The sequence below is a fragment of the Oncorhynchus kisutch genome, linkage group LG4 (assembly GCF_002021735.2).
Source record: "Oncorhynchus kisutch isolate 150728-3 linkage group LG4, Okis_V2, whole genome shotgun sequence".
NCBI lineage: Eukaryota > Metazoa > Chordata > Actinopteri > Salmoniformes > Salmonidae > Oncorhynchus > Oncorhynchus kisutch.
Window position 1 is genome coordinate 23248427 of NC_034177.2, and position 22200 is coordinate 23270626.

The window sequence follows — 22200 nt, forward strand, 5'->3', positions numbered from 1 at the left end:
TACACAGCCCTTAGCCATGGTATATTGGCCATATGTAACAAACCCCCAAGGTGCCTTATTGCTATTATAAACTGGTTACCAACATAATTAGAGCAGTAAAAATATATGTTTTGTCATACCCGTGGTATATTGTCTGATATACCACGGCTGTCAGCCAATCAGCATTCAGGGCTCAAACCACCCACTTTATAATTCACATTGCTTCCTATTCTATGGGCATAGCAATAATGTATACGTAAATGTGTTTGCAAACATTATCATCATCAACATAGTGTCTTTCCTCCTCTTTTCTATTAGCAAGGTGCAGAATGTCATTCACCTATTATTTTATAGCCTATGAGCACGGCACAATAATAAGGCCTCCTACATGTTCCTAACAACTAATAACGCATTAGTTTAGTAAACCTTATCTAATTGTATCTGTAGGCCAAATTTGAGTCGAATTGTTCGTTAGCCAGGTTTTCAGATTATTCACTCCAGACCTGAACCAGAGTAATTTCTCTCTCTCAATGACGTCAAGTATCAGCTGACTGGTTTGTTTTGCTGTAGACTCCGCAGCAGATAGCAAGGAAGGAGTCGAACGACATCAAAGGAGTAAAATAATTTGTTATTCTTACAAAAAATTGGTATTGGATCGCCCAACAGTTTAAATCGCCTACGGTTGAAAATATATTTCCCATTCTTACAGGCATCTTTTGCCTCATTTACGAAACAGTTTGACCTGCGTGAAATATGCCTTCAGAGAAGACATTCAAACAAAGGAGGACATTTGGTATGTACTAACACCACACATTTTAACATTGGAATCTGATTTTATAGATTATGTCGTTATTTCAATTAGTAACTGTTCACATTTGAAGGATCCTTATTTCGTAATGTCATCTTTTATGTGGAAAACAGATGGTTTCCCAATTGCCCCTAGTGTCTGAATAGTTCATCAGTTCAACTTCGACCAGACGCCAAAGGCAATAAACAGTCTAGGTACAAATTTGGAAGATAATTAATTTGATATAATATAGGCCTACACTTGGCTTTTCAAAACGACAAATTCGTGATAATTACGTGTGGTGGCTGTATCTAGGCTAATAAAAAAGGTTATATCCTCAGTGGGTCATGTTATGCAATCCGAATAGACTGAGCAAATATTGGTGTTGTGTTTAGTTGGTAGGCTTTAGCCTACAATGTCTGTCTCTGTAAAATGTATGTCAATGACAGCGAAACGATAATCGGATTCTGTTGAGCTCAATTTGTTTGGGAAAGGGATGTTTAAAAAAAAAACAAGTAGGCTACATAGGCCTATTGCTCTTCTCGAAATGCAGGGAAGTGCGCTGCAAAATTGGGGGATGGGATGGGACGGATTGCGGAGGTGAAAAGAGGGCCTTGGGGGAAGGGGCCAAAAACAAATGTCTGTAGGCTAACTGTAACATTATATCATGTAGACCTAGATAACAAACCAAATATGGATTGTCGTGTTAATTTCGCTTTCTGTCAATAGGCCTTTGTTCAATACAGTGTTGCGTCTGAGATGAGGTTCCTTGTTTAGGGTTGTGATGTGACTAGATGGAGTACAGCTACGACCGGACGTTAGTTGTCGTAGCAGGTTAGGAGAGCTTTTCAGCGAACCCTAACCCCTTTCTTAATCTTAACCTAATTATCCTAACTCAGGGATTCCGAAACTTTTTTGGCCCGCGACCCCATTTTGAAATCTTTTTTTTGCCACAGTAGGGAGAACCTGGACGAAAGTAAAACTTTTAGTTTTTTACTCCGACTGAACTACTGCAATGTTACTTTTGGTTATGTTTTGCATTCAGTATGATATGTTGTGATTTGTATTATGACTTCTGGGCAGAAAGACAGATTTTTACCTTGTCAGCTCTGGGATTCGATCTAGCAACTTTTCGGTTACTGGCCCAACGCTCTAACCACTGGGCTTCCAAGTGGCGCAGTGGTCTAAGACACTGCCTCTCAATGCAAGAGGTGTCACTGCCTCTTTCGGTTCAAATCCATGTTACATCACATCTGGCCGTGATTGGAATAGGGCGGTTCATAATTGCATCGTCTGGGTTTGGCCTGGGAAGGCTGTCATTGTAAATAAGAATTTGTTCTTAACTGGCTTGACTAGTTAACCCTTTTAGCTAACCCTTTAACTTAACTCCTTAACACTAACCCAGCCGACGTTAGCCAGCTAGCCAATGTCAGCAGGTAGCCTAGTGGGGCGGCAGGTAGCCTAGTGGTTAGAGTGTTGGGCAAGTAACCAAAAGGTTGCTAGATCAAATCCCTGAGCTGACAAGGTAAAAATCTGTTGTTCTGCCCCTGAACAAGGCAGTTAAACAAACTGTTCCTAGGTCATCAGTTAAATAAGAATTTGTTCTTAACTGACTTGCCTAAAGGTTAAAAAAAAAATAAGTTGTATTGTTTTCTTTTAATTAACTCCACCTAGCCAACGTTAGCCACCTAGCTAGAATTCGTAATTTATTACTGATTCATTTATTTATTTTTCCTTTATTTAAAGTTAGGGGTAGAGGTCTTTTGGACCTGGGGCTTTCCTACCCAGACCTGATATGCATAAATACATTTTCTAAATATAGAAACCCGTTCCAAACGGACCCGAGGACAACTAGACTCATTCCGTATGGACCTGATTGGATCCGGACCCGATCCAATCTGAGTGAGGAAAGCAACAGAAAAGTACCTTTTTAAAGCTAATTTATTAAGCAGAGCTGATAATGCGCGAGACAAGGCAGAGAGGTGCCGCTCTAGCAAGTGGGGCCTACTCACAGCTATAGTAGACTAATAGCTGCCATAGCTAGGTTATTTATCAAAAATTATTAAGTAGTACCTGTCTTGACTGCATCAATCCGGGAGAAGCTAGTTAAGCTAGCTAGCGTTATCTAGCTAGGCTAATTGAGGCTGCATGCGCTTTCACATCCTACAGTTAAAAATAACTCCATTCAGAATATTACCTAAATCGCAGCCTAACCATACCAAATATATCATACTAATTTGTGTGTCCCGGATTCACAGTAACTATGTTATGTCTAATCTGAGGACAGACTGGGCGAGAAGTGCACAATATCTGTTTTAGTTGTACTATCAGCCATAATTTCATGTTTTTGTAACTGGAACCTTAAACAACTATACACAGCTCTACAACAGAAAAACACTTCTGGGTCAGTTTTCTTTACTTACATCGCTCAAAACCACATTTTCGGGAGGTTGTCCTCCACACTAGGAACGTGCTGACTTCACAGCATCACTCTAGTTCATGTGTTATCTGAGAACATGGGCGGTACCCCATGTGGTGAAAAAAGTGATGTAATCAACGGCCAATGTTTACTTTATTAATTGCGGCTATGGCAGTCTATTACAAATCAGTCTGACAGCACTTTTGACAGTATTTTAATCAAATTGTATTTGTCACATGCGCCGAATACAGCAGGTGTAGGTAGACCTTACCATGAAATTATTACTTACAAGCCCTTATCCAACAATGCAGTTCAAGAAATGGATTTAAGAAAGTATTTTATAAATAAACTCAAGTTTAAAAAATATATAAATATATCAAATTAAAAAAGTAACACAAGAAAATTACATAACAATAGCGAGACCGGTACCGAGTCAATGTGCGGGGATACAGGTTAGTTGAGGTAATTTGTAAAGTGACTATGCATAGGAAATAAACGGTGAGTAGCAGCAGTGTAAAAACAAAGGGAGGGGGGTGTCAATGTAAATAGTCCGAGTGGCCATTTGATTAATTATTCAGCAGTCTTATGGCTTGTGGGTAGAAACTATTAAGGAGCCTTTTGTTCCAAGACATGGCTCCCCGGTGCCGCTTGCCGTGCGGTCGCAGAGAGAACAGTCTATGACTTGGGTGACTGGAGTCTGACAATTTTTTTGGGCCTTCCTGGATCCTGTGTCCTGGATATCAGGAAGCTTGGCCCCAGTGATGTACTGGGTCATACGCACTACCCTCTGTAGCGCCTTACGGTCAGACACCGAGCAGTTGCCATACCAGGCAGTGATGCAACTGGTCAGGATGCTCTCGATTGTGTAGCTGTAGAACTTTCGGAGGATCTGGGGACCCATGTAAAATCTTTTCACTCTCCTGAGGGGGAAAGGTGTTGTCGTGCCCTCTTCACAACTGTCTTGGTGAGTTTGGACCAGGATAGTTCTTTGGCGATGTGGACACCAAGGAACTTAACTCTCAACCCGCTCCACTTCAGCCCATCAATATTAATGGGGGCCTGTTCGGCCCTCCTTTTCCCATAGTCCATGATCAGCGCCTTGGTCATGCTCACATTGAGGGAGAAGTTGTTGTCTTGGCACTACACTGCCAGTTCTCTGACCACCTCCCTATAGGCTGTCTTATCGTTGTCGGTGATCAGGCCTACCACTGTTGTGTCGTCAGCAAACATAATGATGGTGTTGGAGTCGTGCTTGGCCAAGCAGTCTTGGGAGTACAGGAGGGGATTAAGCATACACTCCTGAGTGGCCCCAGTGTTGAGAATCAGCGTGGCAGATGTGTTGTTGCCTCCTTTACCACCTGGGGGCAGCCTGTCAGGAAGTCCAGGATCCAGTTGCAGAGGGAGGTGTTTAGTCTGAGGGTCCTTAGCTTAGTGATGAGCTTTGTGGGCACTGGTGTTGAATGCTGAGCTGTAGTCAGGGAACAGCATTCTTACATAGGTGTTTCTTTTATCCAGGTGGGAAAGGGCAGTGTGGAGTTCGATTTGAGATTGTGTCATCTGTGGATCTGTTGGGGCGGTATGCGAATTGTGGGTCTAGGGTTTCCGGCATGATGGTGTTGATGTGAGCCATGACCAGCCTTTCAAAGCACTTCATGGCTACTGACGTGAGTGCTACGGGGCGGTAATAATTTAGGCAGGTTAACTTTGCTTTCTTGGTCACAGGGACTATGGCGGTCTGTTTGAAACATGTAGGTATTACAGACTCAATCAGTGAGAGGTTGAAAATGTCAGTGAAGATACTTGCTAGGTTCGCGCATGCTTTGAATACACGTCGTGGTATCCGTCTGGCCCCGCGGCTTTGAATGTTGACCTGTTTAAAGGTCTTGCTCACATTGGCTACGGAGAGCGTGATCACACAGTCGTCCAGAACAGCTGGTGCTCTCATGCATGCTTCAGTGTTGCTTGCCTCGAAGTGAGCATAAAAGGCATTTAGCTCGTCTGGTAGGCTCGTGTCACTGGGCAGCTCGTGGCTGGGTTTCCCTTTGTAGTCAGTTTTTTCAAACCCTGCCAGATCCAGTGTGGTAGGATTCAAAATTTGTCCTGTATTGACACTTTGCCTGTTTGGTTTGTCTGAGGACATGAAGGGATTTGTCTGAGGACATGGCATCCGGATTAGTGTCCCCCTCATTGAAAGCGGCAGCTCTAGCCTTTAGCTCGGTGCGGATGTTGCCTGTATTCCATGGCTTCTGGTTGGCATATGTATGTACGGTCACTGTGTGTGGTGTCAAGGTGGTCTCCCTCTGGTTGCACATGTGACATGCTGGTAGAAATTAGGTTAAAACGGATTTAAGTTCGTTGAGTGCGGTCTTAGTGCCAGCATCAGTTTGTGGTGGTAAATAGACTGCTATGAGTAATATAGATAGTGTGGTCTACAGCATATCATGTGATATTCTACCTCAGGTGAGCAATACCTCGAGACTTCTTTAATATTAGACATTGCACACCAGCAGTTATTGACAAATAGACACACACTCCCGCCCCTCGTCTTAGTAGACATACAGTGGGGAGAACAAGTATTTGATACACTGCCGATTTTGCAGGTTTTCCTACTTACAAAGCATGTATGTAATTTATCATAGGTACACTTCAACTGTGAGAGACGGAATCTAAAACAAAAATCCAGAAAATCACATTGTATGATTTTTAAGTAATTCATTTTCATTTTATTGCATGACATAAGTATTTGATCACCTACCAACCAGTAAGAATTCCGGCTCTCACAGACCTGTTAGTTTTTCTTTAAGAATCCCTCCTGTTCTCCACTCATTACCTGTATTAACTGCACCTGTTTGAACTCGTTACCTGTATAAAAGACACCTGTCCACACACTCAATCAAACACACTCCAACCTCTCCACAATGGCCAAGACCAGAGAGCTGTGTAAGGACATCAGGGATACAATTGTAGACCTGTACAAGCCTGGGATGGGCTACAGGACAATAGGCAAGCAGCTTGGTGAGAAGGCAACAACTGTTGGCGCAATTATTAGAAAATGGAAGAAGTTCAAGATGATGCTCAATCACCCTCGGTCTGGGGCTCCATGCAAGATCTCACCTAATGGGGCATCAATGATCATGAGTAAGGCGAGGGATCAACCCAGAACTACACGGCAGGACCTGGTCAATGACCTGAAGAGAGCTGGGACCACAGTCTCGAAGAAAACCATTAGTAACACACTACGCCGTCATGGATTAAAATCCTGCAGTGCACGCAAGGTCCCCCTGCTCAAGCCAGTGCATTTCCAGGTCCGTCTGAAGTTTGCCAATGACCATCTGGATGATCCAGAGGAGGAATGGGAGAAGGTCATGTGGTCTGATGAGACAAAAATAGAGCTTTCTGGTCTAAACTCCACTCGCCGTGTTTGGAGGAAGAAGAGGGATTAGTACAACCCCAAGAACACCACCCCACCGTGAAGCATGCAGGTGGAAACATCATTCTTTGGGGATGCTTTTCTGCAAAGGGGGCAGGACGACTGCACCGTATTGAGGGGAGGATGGATGGGGCCATGTATCGCGAGATCTTGGCCAACAACCTCCTTCCCTCAGTAAGAGCATTGAAGATGGGCCGTGGCTGGGTCTTCCAGCATGACAACGACCCGAAACACACAGCCAGGACTACTAAGGAGTGGCTCCGTAAGAAGCATCTCAAGGTCCTGGAGTGGCCTGGCCAGTCTCCAGACCTGAACCCAATAGAAAATCTTTGGAGGGAGCTGAAAGTCCGTATTGCCCAGCGACAGCCCTGAAACCTGAAGGATCTGGAGAAGGTCTGTATGGAGGAGTGGGCCAAAATCCCTGCTGCAGTGTGTGCAAACCTGGTCAAGAACTACAGGAAACGTATGATCTCTGTAATTGCAAACAAAGCTTTCTGTACCAAAAATTAAGTTCTGCTTTTCTGATGTATCAAATACTTATGTCATGCAATAAAATGCTAAATTAATTACTTAAAAATCATACAATGTGATTTTCTGGATTTTTGTTTTAGATTCTGTCTCTCACAGTTGATGTGTACCTATGATAAAAAAATTACAGACCTCTACATGCTTTGTAAGTAGGAAAACCTGCAAAATCGGCAGTGTGTCAAGTACTTGTTCTCCCCACTGTCGCTGATCTGTCCTGCCGATGAATGAAGAAGCCAGTCAACTCTATATTATCTTTGTCGTCGTTTAACCATGTCTTGGTGAAACATAAGATATTACAGTTTTTTAAAATCCCGTTGGTAGGATAGTCTTGTAGATTGGCCATTTTTTTTAAAAAGTGGTTGCACGTTGGCCAATAATACGGAGGGTGGTGGTGGTTTACCTACTCGTCAGCAAATTTTTACAAGGCACCCCGCCCTTCTCCCACTTTTTCTCCGTCTTTTCTACACGCGGATGACAGGGATTTGGGCCTTGTCTCGACAAAGCAGTATATCCTTCGCGTCTGACTCGTTAAAGAAAAATCTTTGTACATTTTGAGGTGGGTAATCACTGTTCTGATGTCCAGAAGCTCTTTTTGATCATAAGAGACGGAAGCAGCAACATTATGTACAAAATGAGTTTCAAACAATGCGGGGGAAAAAATATATATGTAGGTTTGATCCCTAGTCTTTGATCCCTAAGAGATGTCACTTTTTAAAACCTCTTAGATGTGCATGGTACTGGTTCCGACCGACATTTCCGCTTATAAATCGATCTGTGTACACCGTAGATCAAAATGGCTCACATTGAGCGAAAGCCATGGTTCCCACAGACACCGTAGCATTTCTTCTGTGCCTGTGTGAAGTGGAATGTGAAATCTGAAACCACTTGAATCTGGGATGTCCTCCTTCATAATATTTCATTTGCTCTTACGACTGTCCATCAACTCTTACCTCACAACCACTGACAATGCACATGCCTGCAATCGTTACATTGTAGCGCAGCTGTAGGGAGTGGTTTTACCATGGTAGCTGGGCGATATGGCCAAAATATATCATATGGTATTTTTCACTTTTTTTACGGAATGACTATTTGACAATATTTTATGTTTTTGATTAATAAAAATTCTACATTTGCTTTGAGTAGTGCGTGACCCTAGGGTGGCAATACATATATATTCTAAATTATTTCTCCATTCTGATTGTTTTATACTGTTCAATTCAACTTCAACCTAATTCTGCATTTCCTGCACTCATTTGAGATCATTTCCAACCTGCCACGATATGGCAAAAATACTAGGCCTTATTTTTAACCAAATGTTGCAATTGCGATTTAGATCAAAACACCTGGGTGAACTTTTGGAATCATGGAAATAGAATGTTTATTATAATTCTATAGTTTGAATATAAATAATAGTAGGCACTTTGAATACAGTTTTTGACATGACGACGAATGAAAATGCCATGGACGAGTTATTGTGACAGGGTAGGAACCAAATTGATGTTCAGTGTTTCCTTGGGGACCCTATAATCTTTAGTTACATGACCTCTTTATTCATATAGCCAACATATTCATGCTTCTCCTATTCCTCTTTGATTTAGAAGATACTGTTGCACAAACAACATGCTGATTTAAGCCTCCACCAGTATTGGTATCAGGCTGCATTAGCTAGCTACGTTTGCTCTGACTCCGTACTTTTATTAGCTAGCCAGCTGACTAGCGATTAGCATTAGTGGCTAACACGGTTTAGCTTAACTTGCTAAGAAAATAAACTAGCTGTTTGCAGATGTAAGAAACACAAACTATTATTGTAATCATAGAACGCTTGTGGATTTACATTAAGATCAAAGTGTAAACAACATCGTTGTCATCAACATTGTTGCATGTGCTGCATTGACCATGCAGACTGAATGAAAGTATCTCGTGGTCAAGCAACAACAAATGCACCCCTTGAGTGACGGGGTGGGACTAGGTCTGTGGAAAGCGGCATGGAGAAAGGGATGACTGAGTAGCCGAGTAAACTATAAAAATGTATATTACATTTAACAAACCAAACATTTAAAATACCGTTATAGAAGGTGAAGTAAAAACTCAAACCGGTCCGTGCATAAATTCCGGTATATAGTAAAATACGGTATACCGCCCAGCCCTACAGTAGCACATTCAATGATCGATTTATAGCCATTGATCTAAAATATTTCATATATTTTAAACAAACAAAAAAAACATTGTTTGTCCTAGACACATAAGATTAATATGAGGCGAGTTCCTAACGAGTTCAGGAAGCCAAGCTAGAACTGACGTTCACAGCGATGCTGGCAGACGTTTTGATCAAGAGAGACCTTTAGAAAATATGTACATTTTCTCTAACACTAAACATATAAATATGTATTTAACAGTGGAAATGACTTATATACTTTCTAAATATAGCATAATCAAATTATGAAACGACAAACTATAAGATTTCACCTTCCTTATAAGCCTTATTCATACCGTTTTGTTGAATATGGAATACATCATAAAATATTTAATTTCCAAATGTAAAAAAAAAAAGTGTACTTGAGCTTGTGTCCTCAAAAGTGACTACATCTCAGCAATTTATAACAATTTTTGCCAGAAAGTTGAGATTTTAACCTTTCTTTGAGTATGCAGCATTATGGCCCTCTCATGATAAATAATTACATTTGGGGATTACGTAGATGACATTTAATTACATTTAACTGGTGAAATCCACTTCAATCAGTGTAGATGAAAGGCAGGAGACAGGTTAAAGAAAGAGTTTTAAGCCTTGAGACATGGATTGTGTATGTGTGCCATTCAGAGGGTGAATGGGCAAGACAAAATATTTCAGTGCCTTTGAACAGGGTATGGTAGTAGGTGCCAGGTGAACCGGTTTGAGTGTGTCAAGAACTGCAACGCTGCTGGGTTTTTCACTCTCAACAGTGTGTATCAAGAATGGTCCACCACCCAAAGGACATCCAGCTAACTTGACACAACTGTGGGAAGCATTGGAGTCAACAATGGACAAGCATCCCTGTGGAGCATTTTCAACACCTTGTAGAGTCCATGCCCTGAAGAATTGAGGCTGTTCTGAGGGCAATAGGGGGTCCAACTCAATATTATGAAGGTGTTCCTATTGTTTGTACACTCAGTGTAGGTCTAGATATAGTAACGGCTGTTTTTAAGCCTTCAGCCTTTATATAATCATATGAATGAATTTATATACAATATTCAACTCTAAAAGACTCCTTTGAGAAAACAATTTGTCTGAACTGTCTCTTTAAGTCTATTGTATTTACTTAAGAGCAAAGTTAATTATTATTCCTGTAAAAATCTCTCATGTATTTCTGGATAGAATTCCCTAAATATGAACATTTTAGTGGAGCAATTGGGATCAAGAGGTCCATCCTTCCAGGCACTTGTGGTGTTGTTTCTTCTGTCCATCAGTCAAAACTGACCCAGGGTTTGTGTGTAAACAAAGAGGCCCAAGGCCTTATCTGGTGCCATGGAAACCGTTGTTTTGGCCTTGTTGCAAATGGCCACCGAGTTGCAAAGTTCAGCAGGATGGGATTAGTTTAGAAAATATTATGTTCACTTGCTGTTTCATTTATGGTCTGAGTTGATTCATTACCTGGTTTGCTGCGCTAATTGTATTGTCTATAACCATAGGGGGTTTGAGATAAATGGGCAACATATATTTTTCCTTTGAGTTACCTGTGTGAAAGGCAGATGGGATATAGAACAGATAGTCTGATAGTTGTTTTGTCATCTCACCTGTTCTCTCTTCCTTGTGTCCACAGAGCAGAGAGTAGATGATGTACGACTGATCCGAGAGCAGCACCCCAACAAGATTCCGGTTAGTATCAGATCTATTACCACCACAACCATGCAAAGATATAATATACTTAAGCGATAAGGCATGAGGGGATGTGGTGAATGGCCAATATACCACGGCTAAGGGCTGTTCTTATGTACGACGCAACGCAGAGTGCCCAGATACAGCTATTACCACAAACCCCAGAGGTTCCTTATTGCTATTATAAACTGGTTACCAACTTAATTAGAGCAGTAAAAATACATGTTTTGTCGTGGTATATGGTCTGATATACCACGGTTGTCAGCCAATCAGGATTCAGGGCTCGAACCACCCAGTTTATAAATTGGGATAGAGAATATTCCTAAATACAGACCCATCCAATGCTTTCCTCAACAGAGGTTATCCTTCCTAACAGATATTCTCATGAAGAATAGGTAGAAGGGTATGGAACCGTCTCTGTGTTAGCCATGTGTCAGGACCCAAACAGACTACATATCAGATTGAATATCTCTCTTAACCTTCCATCTGCTGCCTCTCTCCTCCACACACACACTCTGACTGACTGACTGAAAGGGCCTCAGTTACAGTACATGACCACTTCCTGATCCTTACCATTGTCTGTCCAGGGGCCCCAAAATCCTGAGTAATGCCCCTCCCCCTCTGACTGACACTAGCTGTGTCTTGGTCATAGAAATATAATAAATGGAACGGGCGTCCCCATTCAGGTCAATGATGGCGGTCATTGCGATGGGCAAAGCTGGAAATGAAAGCAGGAAGTGTACCCATCAATATGTGCTGTGATTAGTTGACTCAACTAAATAAATTACAATAAATTACAATACTAGGCAGCCATTGCGGGTGTACACCTGAGTTTACCAGTCATATCGCCAGGGTTAGAGGTTCTGGAGCCCATTCTATTTCTATGGTCTTGGTAATGTGACTCCTTCTTGCATGGTGTGCTGTGGGGACAGTGAGCTCTATAACAAGATGTTTCCTCTGCTTCCTTTAAGGTCATCATTGAGAGATACAAGGGAGAGAAGCAGCTGCCCATCCTGGATAAAACCAAGTTCCTGGTTCCTGACCATGTCAACATGAGTGAACTGATCAAAATCATCAGGTGCTGTTTCATGATGTTACATTATCTTCGACCTTCTCTGTATTTACTTACATCAATTTATCAGGCACTCACTACAGCAAATGTACTTCTACCAATGTGTGGATCTGATGTGCTGAACTCTTTGTCCATGTATCTTTGTCCCACCAGGAGGCGCCTCCAGCTGAACTCCAACCAGGCCTTCTTCCTGCTGGTGAATGGCCACAGCATGGTGTCCGTGTCGGCAGCCATCGCTGAGGTATACGAGCGCGAGAAGGACGACGATGGCTTCCTCTACATGGTGTACGCCTCGCAGGAGACCTTCGGAACCATGGCCCCCCAGTAACAGCCTCCCACCACCACGCCAGCACTCTGACATTGATACTATCTACCACCCCCCCTACCTGATCCTTCGTTCCTAAATACAGACCTATCCCCCTGCCTTCCCTCCAACCCATGCTTGCTTTACAACCTTAGCGAAGACCATAGGAACCAGCCGACCTCTTCTCCCATGCGCTAAAGGGCCCCTTATAGTTATTAAAAGCCCTATCCTGCACCTTCTCATACTCTGTCCCTTACCCATACATTCAGCCATGTGTTTAGGGAAAGGGATTAAATAGTTTGTTTGGGTTTTGTTGTATAGGATGGATTAGTATAGCAGAGATGATTGCCAGTTCAGCTTGAGTTCGCTCGCACAAGTTTCAAACATGTTACATGTTAAATCCCTGCTTGAGTCCATCACGGTTGAGTTCAGATACAGCAAACCCCATCTTTTCTTTTCCACTGGTTGGGTTTTCTAAACTTGAATGAGCTCAGTCTTTTGGATGAAGCTTCAATCACAACAGCTGCTTAGGAATTTTGTAACAGTTTAGTTGAATCCAGTTTGACTGACATGGGACATTACTGCCACAACATGTGTCATCATGTGGTAAAGTCTCCTGTGATGGGTGACTTAGGCCAATAGTCTTAACCGCTGTGACAAAATTACTGTTTCTATTTCCTTTTTAGTCTTTACTTTGGCAAACTATAGTTTTTAAGGTTTACATGTTAATGTGTGTTCAGTTTAGCATTCACCTCCCCCTGTCTTTATAATGGTTATGGGTTCAGCGATAAGTACAATTTTCTCCTTAATGAAAACGAAGGTCCTTTTTCAAATATGTTTTTATTTCCCTGCCTTTGTCGTAAATGTCTCCACATAGAAGAGATGTGAGGGACTTGTTTAAAAAAAAACGTCTTTTTTTAAAATGCTATGCTACCGAAAACCTGCTTTGATGATTGTAATAAGAGATTTGCCTCTGTGTGTACAGATATTGGACAAATGAAAGGAATAATAAACTGACCTTGATCACTATGATAGGACATGATGATGGAATTGCACGTGTGTTGAAAGGGTCACTGATGTGGGGTTGGTGGCCAGTTAGGACTGGGCGGGCATCATGGGCTGGGTCTGTCCATCTCTCCCCCACCTAGACCTGCCCTAGGGCTCCGGACAGAGCTCATCTCTGGGTGGCATCACACTTTTAGAATATTCAATTTGTTTAATAGAGGGTTATTTACACCTTTATAATGTGTGCTGACTTGTGTCCTCTTCCCTCTCGCTGTCCTCAACTGTTTAAAATGTTAGATGCCTTTTTATGTCAGCATTTTTGGCAGTTCCATCTTTATTTTTTCATTCAATGTGATTTTGCTTCGTTGTACAAATGTCCATATGCTATACTTGTGCATAATGAATAAGAATGATTCTATGATCAGTTTGATTGAGGGTTTAATAACAGAGGAATGGTACAGTTATCAACCCAATGTTCCTCTGCATTCTCCTGTGTTTGCCACTCATTCTTCATATTTACAGCAGTATTACAACCTTTTCTTGTATTTATGTTGGTATTTTATGAATAAAAAAAAATGTAAACGATGTAAACGTTTCTGTGTTGTGTTCCCCATCTAGAACGCCTATGCTGGTATTAGACACTGTGTTGCCAATGAAATCAGAAAACAAAATGCTTTTTACAATGTTTTTCATGCAGTATATAAAACAAGTAAATCTTAAAACACACTACACCATACGATACAAAAATCTGACATAAAAAAAATAAAACAGGATCTGACCTTCAAGTTCAAATCTGCTTCACAATAATACCAAATGTTTTAAAACACCTTTTAAATCAAACATGCATAGCTATTGACTAAGACAATTGCTACATTACAGTCAAATAATACCAGCTAATTACATGTCATTCTATGTTTGACAAGAATCTCATTGGAACCAAGTAAGCTGAAACTGTTCCAGAAGCAAAAATGCAGTATAATTTTATTATGGCCATACATTTTCTTTAGTAAATGATTGTACCATGCAGGGTTGCTAAGGCATCTAGGATGCACAGCTTTGTGCACAAACATGATTTCCCATGGTCAATAATTTCACTATTTTATTTTAATGATATAAAGACGTGATTATAAATCTAATTTGTTTACACAAAATGTTTGCAGCATGAACCTGGGTGTGGTGTGGGGGCTGTGCTTTGGCAAAGTGGGTGGGGTTATATCCTTCCTGTTTGGCCCTGTCCGGGGGTGTCCTCGGATGGGGCCACAGTGTCTCCTGACCCCTCCTGTCTCAGCCTCCAGTATTTATGCTGCAGTAGCTTATGTGTCGGGGGGCTGGGGTCAGTTTGTTATATCTGGAGTACTTCTCCTGTCCTATTCGGTGTCCTGTGTGAATCTAAGTGTGCGTTCTCTAATTCTCTCCTTCTCTCTTTCTTTCTCTCTCTCGGAGGACCTGAGCCCTAGGACCATGCCCCAGGACTACCTGACATGATGACTCCTTGCTGTCCCCAGTCCACCTGGCCATGCTGCTGTTCCAGTTTCAACTGACCTGAGCCCTAGGACCATGCCCCAGGACTACCTGACATGATGACTCCTTGCTGTCCCCAGTCTACCTGGCCATGCTGCTGCTCCAGTTTCAACTTCCACCTGACTGTGCTGCTGCTCTAGTTTCAACTGTTCTGCCTTATTATTATTCGACCATGCTGGTCATTTATGAACATTGAACATCTTGACCATGTTCTGTTATAATCTCCACCCGGCACAGCCAGAAGAGGACTGGCCACCCCACATAGCCTGGTTCCTCTCTAGGTTTCTTCCTAGGTATTGGCCTTTCTAGGGAGTTTTTCCTAGCCACCGTGCTTCTCCACCTGCATTGCTTGCTGTTTGGGGTTTTAGGCTGGGTTTCTGTACAGCACTTTGAGATATCAGCTGATGTACGAAGGGCTATATAAATAAATTTGATTTGATTTGATTTGATTAACTAAGCACAATGTTACAGAACAGTGTAAAAACAAATGAACCACCAGAGAATCATGTTTGCTCTGCAGCCATAATGTGCCTACTGTAAACTCTCTTACTCCCATGAGACCTAGACCATAAACAGCATGGATGTGGTCAAAACATTTTTGACAACAGTCCCTGACATGCAATACTGTACAGATAGTCAAGATACAATCCTGGATTGTCCTACAATTCCTTGATCTTCAGTGACCACTTCCTGATCCTTACCTACAAATATCACATCCACCAGAATGGAACTCCAAGTTGATCCTGATTTTGTCGAAGTCTTGACTATCTATTGGAAGCAATAGGTGCAAGTGTTTATTGGTACATATGATCATTATCAAATAAATGTCCCTTATGACTGAATTGTGTCCTCCATACCTGGCTAGGGACACTCCAGTGCAACACAACAAACCTATAATAACTTGTCCATCCTTGAGGACCACTGTCCTCATGTCACACTCACATCCAATGGCCTGGGACCAGCCAGTCTCATAAAAGTGCTTCACATGCCACACCATGGTGGCAACTTAAGGAGACATTCACTGACACATTCAATATCTAATCTTTCTCAAAAAGGATCCTCTTACATTTCACCACCACCCATTTTGGGTGGTGATTATAACAATTAGACTGCTCCAACTTCTAAACTTCTAAATTATTAAACAAGTTTGGAATAATTTCCAGGCAGTTCGGCACAAAACAAAATCAATGGCACATCTTAGTAATGCTGGCACCATCTGTTTCTTTTCATCATTAATACCTGCACTGTACAGGGCTAAGTACCCACAGTGAATGATTTCTTGAATAAAGCACTTGTTTGTTTCACTTCCTCTTCCCCTGTGCTGTCTGGCAACACAAAGGGAAATTACAGAAGTACTTCCTTGTTTCCTCAGAGACATGCTTTGTTCCAGAGGAGGGGGATTTGGCAGACAGTCAGTCAATGTGCATTATTTGGCAGTCATCTTATGTCTTTACATTCACACTTCATCATCCTCTCAGATATACATCCAACTTTCTTCTCCAGAGCAATTTAAAAGGCCATCTTGTCTTAGAACAGTACATGACTTGTTTTGAAAGGGTTGGGTCTGGCTACAGAACTGAGTGACACAGGTGTGACCTGAGTAGCGTGAGGAGTTTTGTCATATTTAAATTTTTTCCTTTGACCAAAATCATCTGTTATAGATGGACTGGAACTAATACAAATCTGTTGTTTTGCCCCTGAACATGGCAGTTAACCCACTATTCCTAGGCCGTCATTGAAAACAAGAATTGGTTCTTAACTGACTTGCCTAGTTAAATAAAGGTAAAAAAATATATTTAAAAAAATCTAAAATAGCACCCTCCAAATTGACTCTATAATTTCACTTTCTTCATGGTCTCAAGCAAGAATCTAAGTTGAGTTGAGTGGCCACCATTCACCAGCCTACCATCAAAACTGTGCCTGGGGTTCAAAGAGTCACGTCAATGAAAGGAGCTCCTCCAATCTGAGGAACATAAGGTGCTGATGTGCGCAGGTGTGAGATCACAGGAGTTTTTCTTAGTCCCCTGAGTCCTGGCTGTCTGATTTAGGAGCATACTTCAGCCGAAATGTGCCTGAAAAACAAAATACCAATTACGGTCAATATGTCAAGTTCCCTAAGAGGTTTCTGTAGATATAAAAAATATACAGTACCAGTCAAACGTTGGGACACACCTACTCATTCAAGGGGTTTTCTTTATTTTGACTATTTTCTAAATTGTAGAATAATAGTGAAGACATCAAAACGATTAAATAACACATATGGAATCATGTAGTAACCAAAAAAGTGATAAACATATATAAAAAATATATTTTATATTTGAGATTCTTCAAAGTACCACCCTTTGCCTTGGTGACAGCTCTGGCATTCTCTCAACCAGCTTTATGAGATAGTCACTTAGAATTCATTTCAATTAACAGGTGTGCCCTGTTAAAAGTTAATTTGTGGAATTTCTTTCCTTCTTAATGCGTTTGACCCAATTAGTTGTGTTGTGACAAGGTAGGGGTGGTATACAGAAGACAGCCCTGTTTGGTAAAAGACCAAGTCCATATTACTGCAAGAACAGCTCAAATAAGCAAAGAGAAGCGACAGTCCATCATTACTTTAAGAAATTAAGCTCAGTCAATCCGGAAATTTCAAGAACTTTGAAAGTTTCTTCAAGTGCAGTCGCAAAAAACATCAAACGCTATGATGAAACTGGCTCTCATGAGGACAGCCACAGGAAAGGAAGACCGAGAATTACCTCTGCTGCAGGAGGATACGTTCATTAGAGTTACCAGCCTCAGATTGCAGTCCAAATAAATGTAGAGTTCAAGTAACAGACACATCTCAACGTCAACTGTTCAGAGGAGACTGTGTAAATCAAGTTATTCATGGTCGAATTGCTGCAAAGAAACCACTACTAAATGACAGCAATAAGAAGAAGAGACTTGCTTGGGCCAAGAAACACAAGCAATGGACATTAGACCGGTGAAAATATGTTATTTTGTCCGATGAGTCCAAATTTGAGATTTTTGGTTCTAACCACCGTGTCTTTGTTAGACGCAGAGTAGGTGAACGGATGATCTCTGCATGTGTGGTTCCCACCATGAAGCATGGAGGAGGTGTGCTGGTGTGGGGGTGCTTTGCTGGTGACATTGTCTGTGATTTATTTAGAATTCAAGGCACACTTAACCAGCATGGCTACCAGTTTTCTGCAGCAATACGCCATCCCATCTGGTGACCCAAAACACACCTCCAGGCTGTGTAAGGGCTATTTGACCAATAAGGAGAGTGATGGAGTGCTGCATCAGATGACGTGGCCTCCACAATCAACCGACCTAAACCCAATTGAGATGGTTTGGGATGAGTTGGACCGCAGAGCGAAGGAAAAGCAGCTAACAACTGCCCAGCATATGTGTAACTCCATCAAGACTGTCAGAAAAGCATTCCACATGAAGCTGGTTGAGAGAAGGCCAAGAGTGTGCAAAGCTGCCATCAAGGCAAAGGGTTGCTACTTTGAAGAATCTCAAATATATATTTATTTTTTTGTAACACTTTCTTGGTTACTACCGTTTCCATATGTGTTGTGTTATTTCATAGTTTTGATGTCTTCACTATTATTCTACAATGTAGAAAATAGTAAAAGTTAAGAAAAAGGCTTGAATGAGTAGGTGTGTCCAAGCTTTTGACTGGTACTGTACATATTTTAAATAATAGAATTACAATATTTCTTGCAGTAGCTGTACGGTTTCTACTTTATACCTTGCTGAGCAGCGTCCATGGGTGGCTGCTTGCATTCCTGTGCCCGATGGCCGATGACCCCACAGTTGTAGCAGGACAGGCTCTCTGGTTTCTTGTGCCCTCCGTTCCCCACCACTCCATGAGGCTGGTACATGTTGGCCCCGGCCCCCAGAAATCCCTGCATGGGGGGCAGGACCAGCCCCTGCTGCCCCTGTGTTTCATGGCTGTGAGACATGCTGCTGTTGTAGAGGGGCGGTGCCACCAGGGGGTAGGGGAAGGCAGTACTGCTGCCAGCCAGCAGGGGACTGAGGTGAAGCAGGGGACCCAGGGTGAACACTGACGTCCCTGAGAAGGGGTGCTGGAAGTACCCTGCGTAGCTGGCCGGGAGGGCCCCGTAGGAACCACAGTTCCCCCTGCAACCACAGGAGCTGCACACGCACACAGATGGGCTTGGGGTGGAGCCAGAGGCGATGGTGTAGCCACTGTTCTCTGTGGAAGTGGGACTGGAGCTTGGCAGGACAGCGGCGCTACTGTTGACACAATAGGTGTTGCCTGGCACCGCTGCTATGGGAACGCTGCTCGCGGTTCCCATGGAAATGCCACTCACAGATGGGAAGGCTGACTTAAAGGAGGGAGATAATGAGGAAGAGGAGGCGGAGGAAGACGGGTAAGGGTAGTGTCCAGCACGGGGTAAGGAGGGGGACACCTGTAGGTGTAGAGGGGGGTGTGAGACGTGGTGCAGGGTGTTAGAGGTGGTGGTGAGGGCGGTGCTGGTCTCCACCATCAGGCCTGGAAGGGAGCGCAGCATGGTGACCCCAGAGGGCCCCCGGGGCCCAGCAGAATCCTGGTGGAGGGGAGGGAACCCCACACTGTCCACACTCAGGCCAGGGAACAGGCTCTCAAGCCGCACCCCAACAGCTACGCCTGAACCCAGGGGTTTGGCCCGCTCATTAGGGCAAAGGGGAGGGGGCCGGGACTTACGGGGGGAGCCCAGCATGCGTCTTGGTGACAGTAGGGGCAAGGAGGGTGGAGGAAGGCCAATGTGGGAGGGGCAGGGAGTAGGATCATTCTGCACGGGAAGAACCTGAGCAGTGGGCCGACTAGGACCTGTTGTAACGGTGGGGTTCAGGGGAACACATGTCCTGTCCTTCTCTCCGAAGTCTAGTCCTGACCCCATACCTGGATGGGAGACAGAACAAACTGTTATCAGAGATAAACTGTTATTAATTATATACCCTGCTTTTAAATTAGCATGACTGCTGAAAGAGGGATGGGGACTCACGTCTGTGCGGCTCCTTGGCCCTGTCGAAGGCCCCTTCCCGAGACAGAGACAGAGGGGTAATGGGGCTGGAGGAAGAGCTGGAATAACCCGAGGAGGAGCTGCTGTCCCGGGGGAGAGGGTGCATGCCCGTCTCTACCTCCACACGTAGCTCTGAACACAGAAACACATGTAGGCTAAATGAAGCTGAAGTGTAGAGCAGGGATCATCAACCAGATTCACATGTGGGCTGATTTCTTCTTGAGCGGATGGTCAGGGGACAGGAACATAATTACAAATAAATTGTAGACTGCAAATTGACCACGAGCAGATATAATATTTGACTAAAGCATAATAATTTCAAACCATGCTTATATTTCTATACGATCACATACAGTGCATACGGAAAGTATTCAGACCCCTTGAATTTTTCCACATTTTGTTATGTTACAGCCATATTCTAAAATTGATCAAATAAAACAATTTCCCTCATCAATCTACACACAATACTCCATAATGATGAAGAGAAAACAGGTTTGTAGGCATTTTTACAATTTAGGTAGAATAAATTGTCCGTAGAGCTCCGATCTGGGGAAGGGTAACAAAACATTTCTGCAGCATTGAAGGTCCCCAAGAACACAGTGGCCTCCATCATTCTTAAATGGAACAAGTTTGGGACCATCAAGACTCTTCCCAGAGCTGACTGCCTGCCTGAACTGAGTAATCGGGGGAGAAGAGCCTTGGTCAGGGAGGTGACCAAGAACCCAATGGTCGCTCTGACAGAGCTCCAGAGTTCCTCTGTGGAGATGGGAGAACTTTCCAGAAGGACAACCATTTCCGCAGCACTCCACCAATCAGGCCTTTATGGTAGAGTGGCCGGACAGAAGCCACTCCTCAGTAAAAGGCACCTGACAGCCCGCTTGGAGTTTGCCAAAAGGCACCTAAAGGACTCGCAGACCATGAGAAAAAATATGATTTGGTCTGATGAAACCAAAATTTTGTCCTGAATGCCAAGCGTCATGTCTTGAGGAAACCTGGCACCATCCCTACGGTGAAGCATGGTGGTGGCAGCATCATGCAGTGGGGATGTTTTTCAGTGGTAGGGACTGTGAATGTCCTTTAGTGGTCCAGCCAGAGCCCGGACTTGAACCCGATCAAACATCTCTGGAGAGACCAACCTGACAGAGCTTGAGAGGATCTGCAGAGAAGCATGGGATAAACTCCCCAAATACAGGTATGCCAAGCTTGTAGTGTCATACCCAAGAAGACTCGAGGCTGTAATCGTTGCCAAAGGTGCTTCAACAAAGCACTGAGTAAAGGGTCTGAATAATTGTCTGAATAATTATTTAAATGTGATATTTCAGTTTTTAAAAGGCTGTTTTTGCTTTGTCATTATGGGGCATCGTGTGTGGATTGACGAGGGAAGGTAACAAAATATGGAAAAAGTCAAGGGGTCTGAATACTTTCCGAATGCACAGTATATATCGCTATTATGCGTGGGAATACTTTGAAAAGATTTCCCAAATTAAAATCACTTCTTTTTTTTGTGGGGAGGCAAATAAAATCAGTTGGTGAACCCTGGCGTACAGGTTACCTGCAGTATCACGTTCTATAGATAACGTTGAGAAGGTGTACTTTGGACGATTACCTTTGTAATGAACCTTTATTTAAGTCTTTGTGTACAGTTTACATGTTCAAGGAGCACAGTACAGAACAGATGCATTTGAATGACCTGTATCAAGTGTCTAGTTTACTTGTATTGAAAGTGTACAATGCTAGAGGAGTTACATACAAACCATATCAGCCACGTTGCAAAATACATTTACACATTAATGCTATTCAATCATTTCACCCACACCGCTCACACCGCTCACACCGCCCACACCGCTCACACTGCTCACACCGCCCACAACGCCCACACCACTCATACCACCCACACCGCCCACACCGCTCACACCGCCCACGCGACTCACGCCGCTCACACCGCCCACACCGCCCACACCGCCCACACCACTCACACTGCCCACACCGCTCACACCGCCCACACCACTCACACCGCCCACACCGCTCACACCGCCCACACCGCCCACACCGCTCACACCGCCCACACCGCTCACACCGCTCACACCGCCCACACCGCCCACACCACTCACACCGCCCACACCACTCACACCGCCCACACCACTCACACCGCTCACACCGCCCACACCGCTCACACCGCCCACACCGCTCACACCGCCCACAACGCCCACACCGCTCACACCACTCACACCGCCCACACCGCCCACACCACTCACACCGCCCACACCACTCACACCGCCCA

General features: G+C 43.4%; 2 protein-coding genes across 2 annotated transcripts in view; one reads left to right on the top strand and one right to left on the bottom strand.

Annotated features, from left to right (window-relative positions):
- Positions 1-504: 504 nt before the first annotated feature.
- On the top strand, positions 505-13963 carry LOC109889247 (microtubule-associated proteins 1A/1B light chain 3B). The gene is made up of 4 exons (XM_020480549.2): positions 505-772; positions 10941-10996; positions 11968-12074; positions 12222-13963. Exons 1-4 carry the CDS (start codon positions 733-735, stop codon positions 12394-12396), a joined length of 378 nt encoding a protein of 125 aa, XP_020336138.1. The 5' UTR covers positions 505-732; the 3' UTR covers positions 12397-13963.
- Positions 13799-22200, bottom strand: part of LOC109889248 (zinc finger CCHC domain-containing protein 14) — a 39907-nt gene continuing 31505 nt past the window's right edge. The window contains exons 11-13 of the mRNA XM_020480550.2: positions 19902-20051; positions 18641-19798; positions 13799-16970 (exon numbers count right to left, since the gene is read on the bottom strand). Of these exons, the coding sequence (XP_020336139.2) occupies positions 16915-16970; positions 18641-19798; positions 19902-20051 (1364 nt within the window). The 3' untranslated portion in view covers positions 13799-16914. The remainder of the gene's footprint in view (positions 16971-18640; positions 19799-19901; positions 20052-22200) is intronic.

What these genes read in the sequence shown, in the direction of transcription:
- LOC109889247 (XM_020480549.2), top strand. Translation starts at nt 733, where the DNA reads ATGCCTTCAGAGAAGACATTCAAACAAAGGAGGACATTTG. An exon ending in CAAACAAAGGAGGACATTTG is followed by an intron (nt 773 to 10,940) that starts GTATGTACTAAC and finishes TTGTGTCCACAG; the next exon opens with AGCAGAGAGTAGATGATGTA. An exon ending in AGCACCCCAACAAGATTCCG is followed by an intron (nt 10,997 to 11,967) that starts GTTAGTATCAGA and finishes GCTTCCTTTAAG; the next exon opens with GTCATCATTGAGAGATACAA.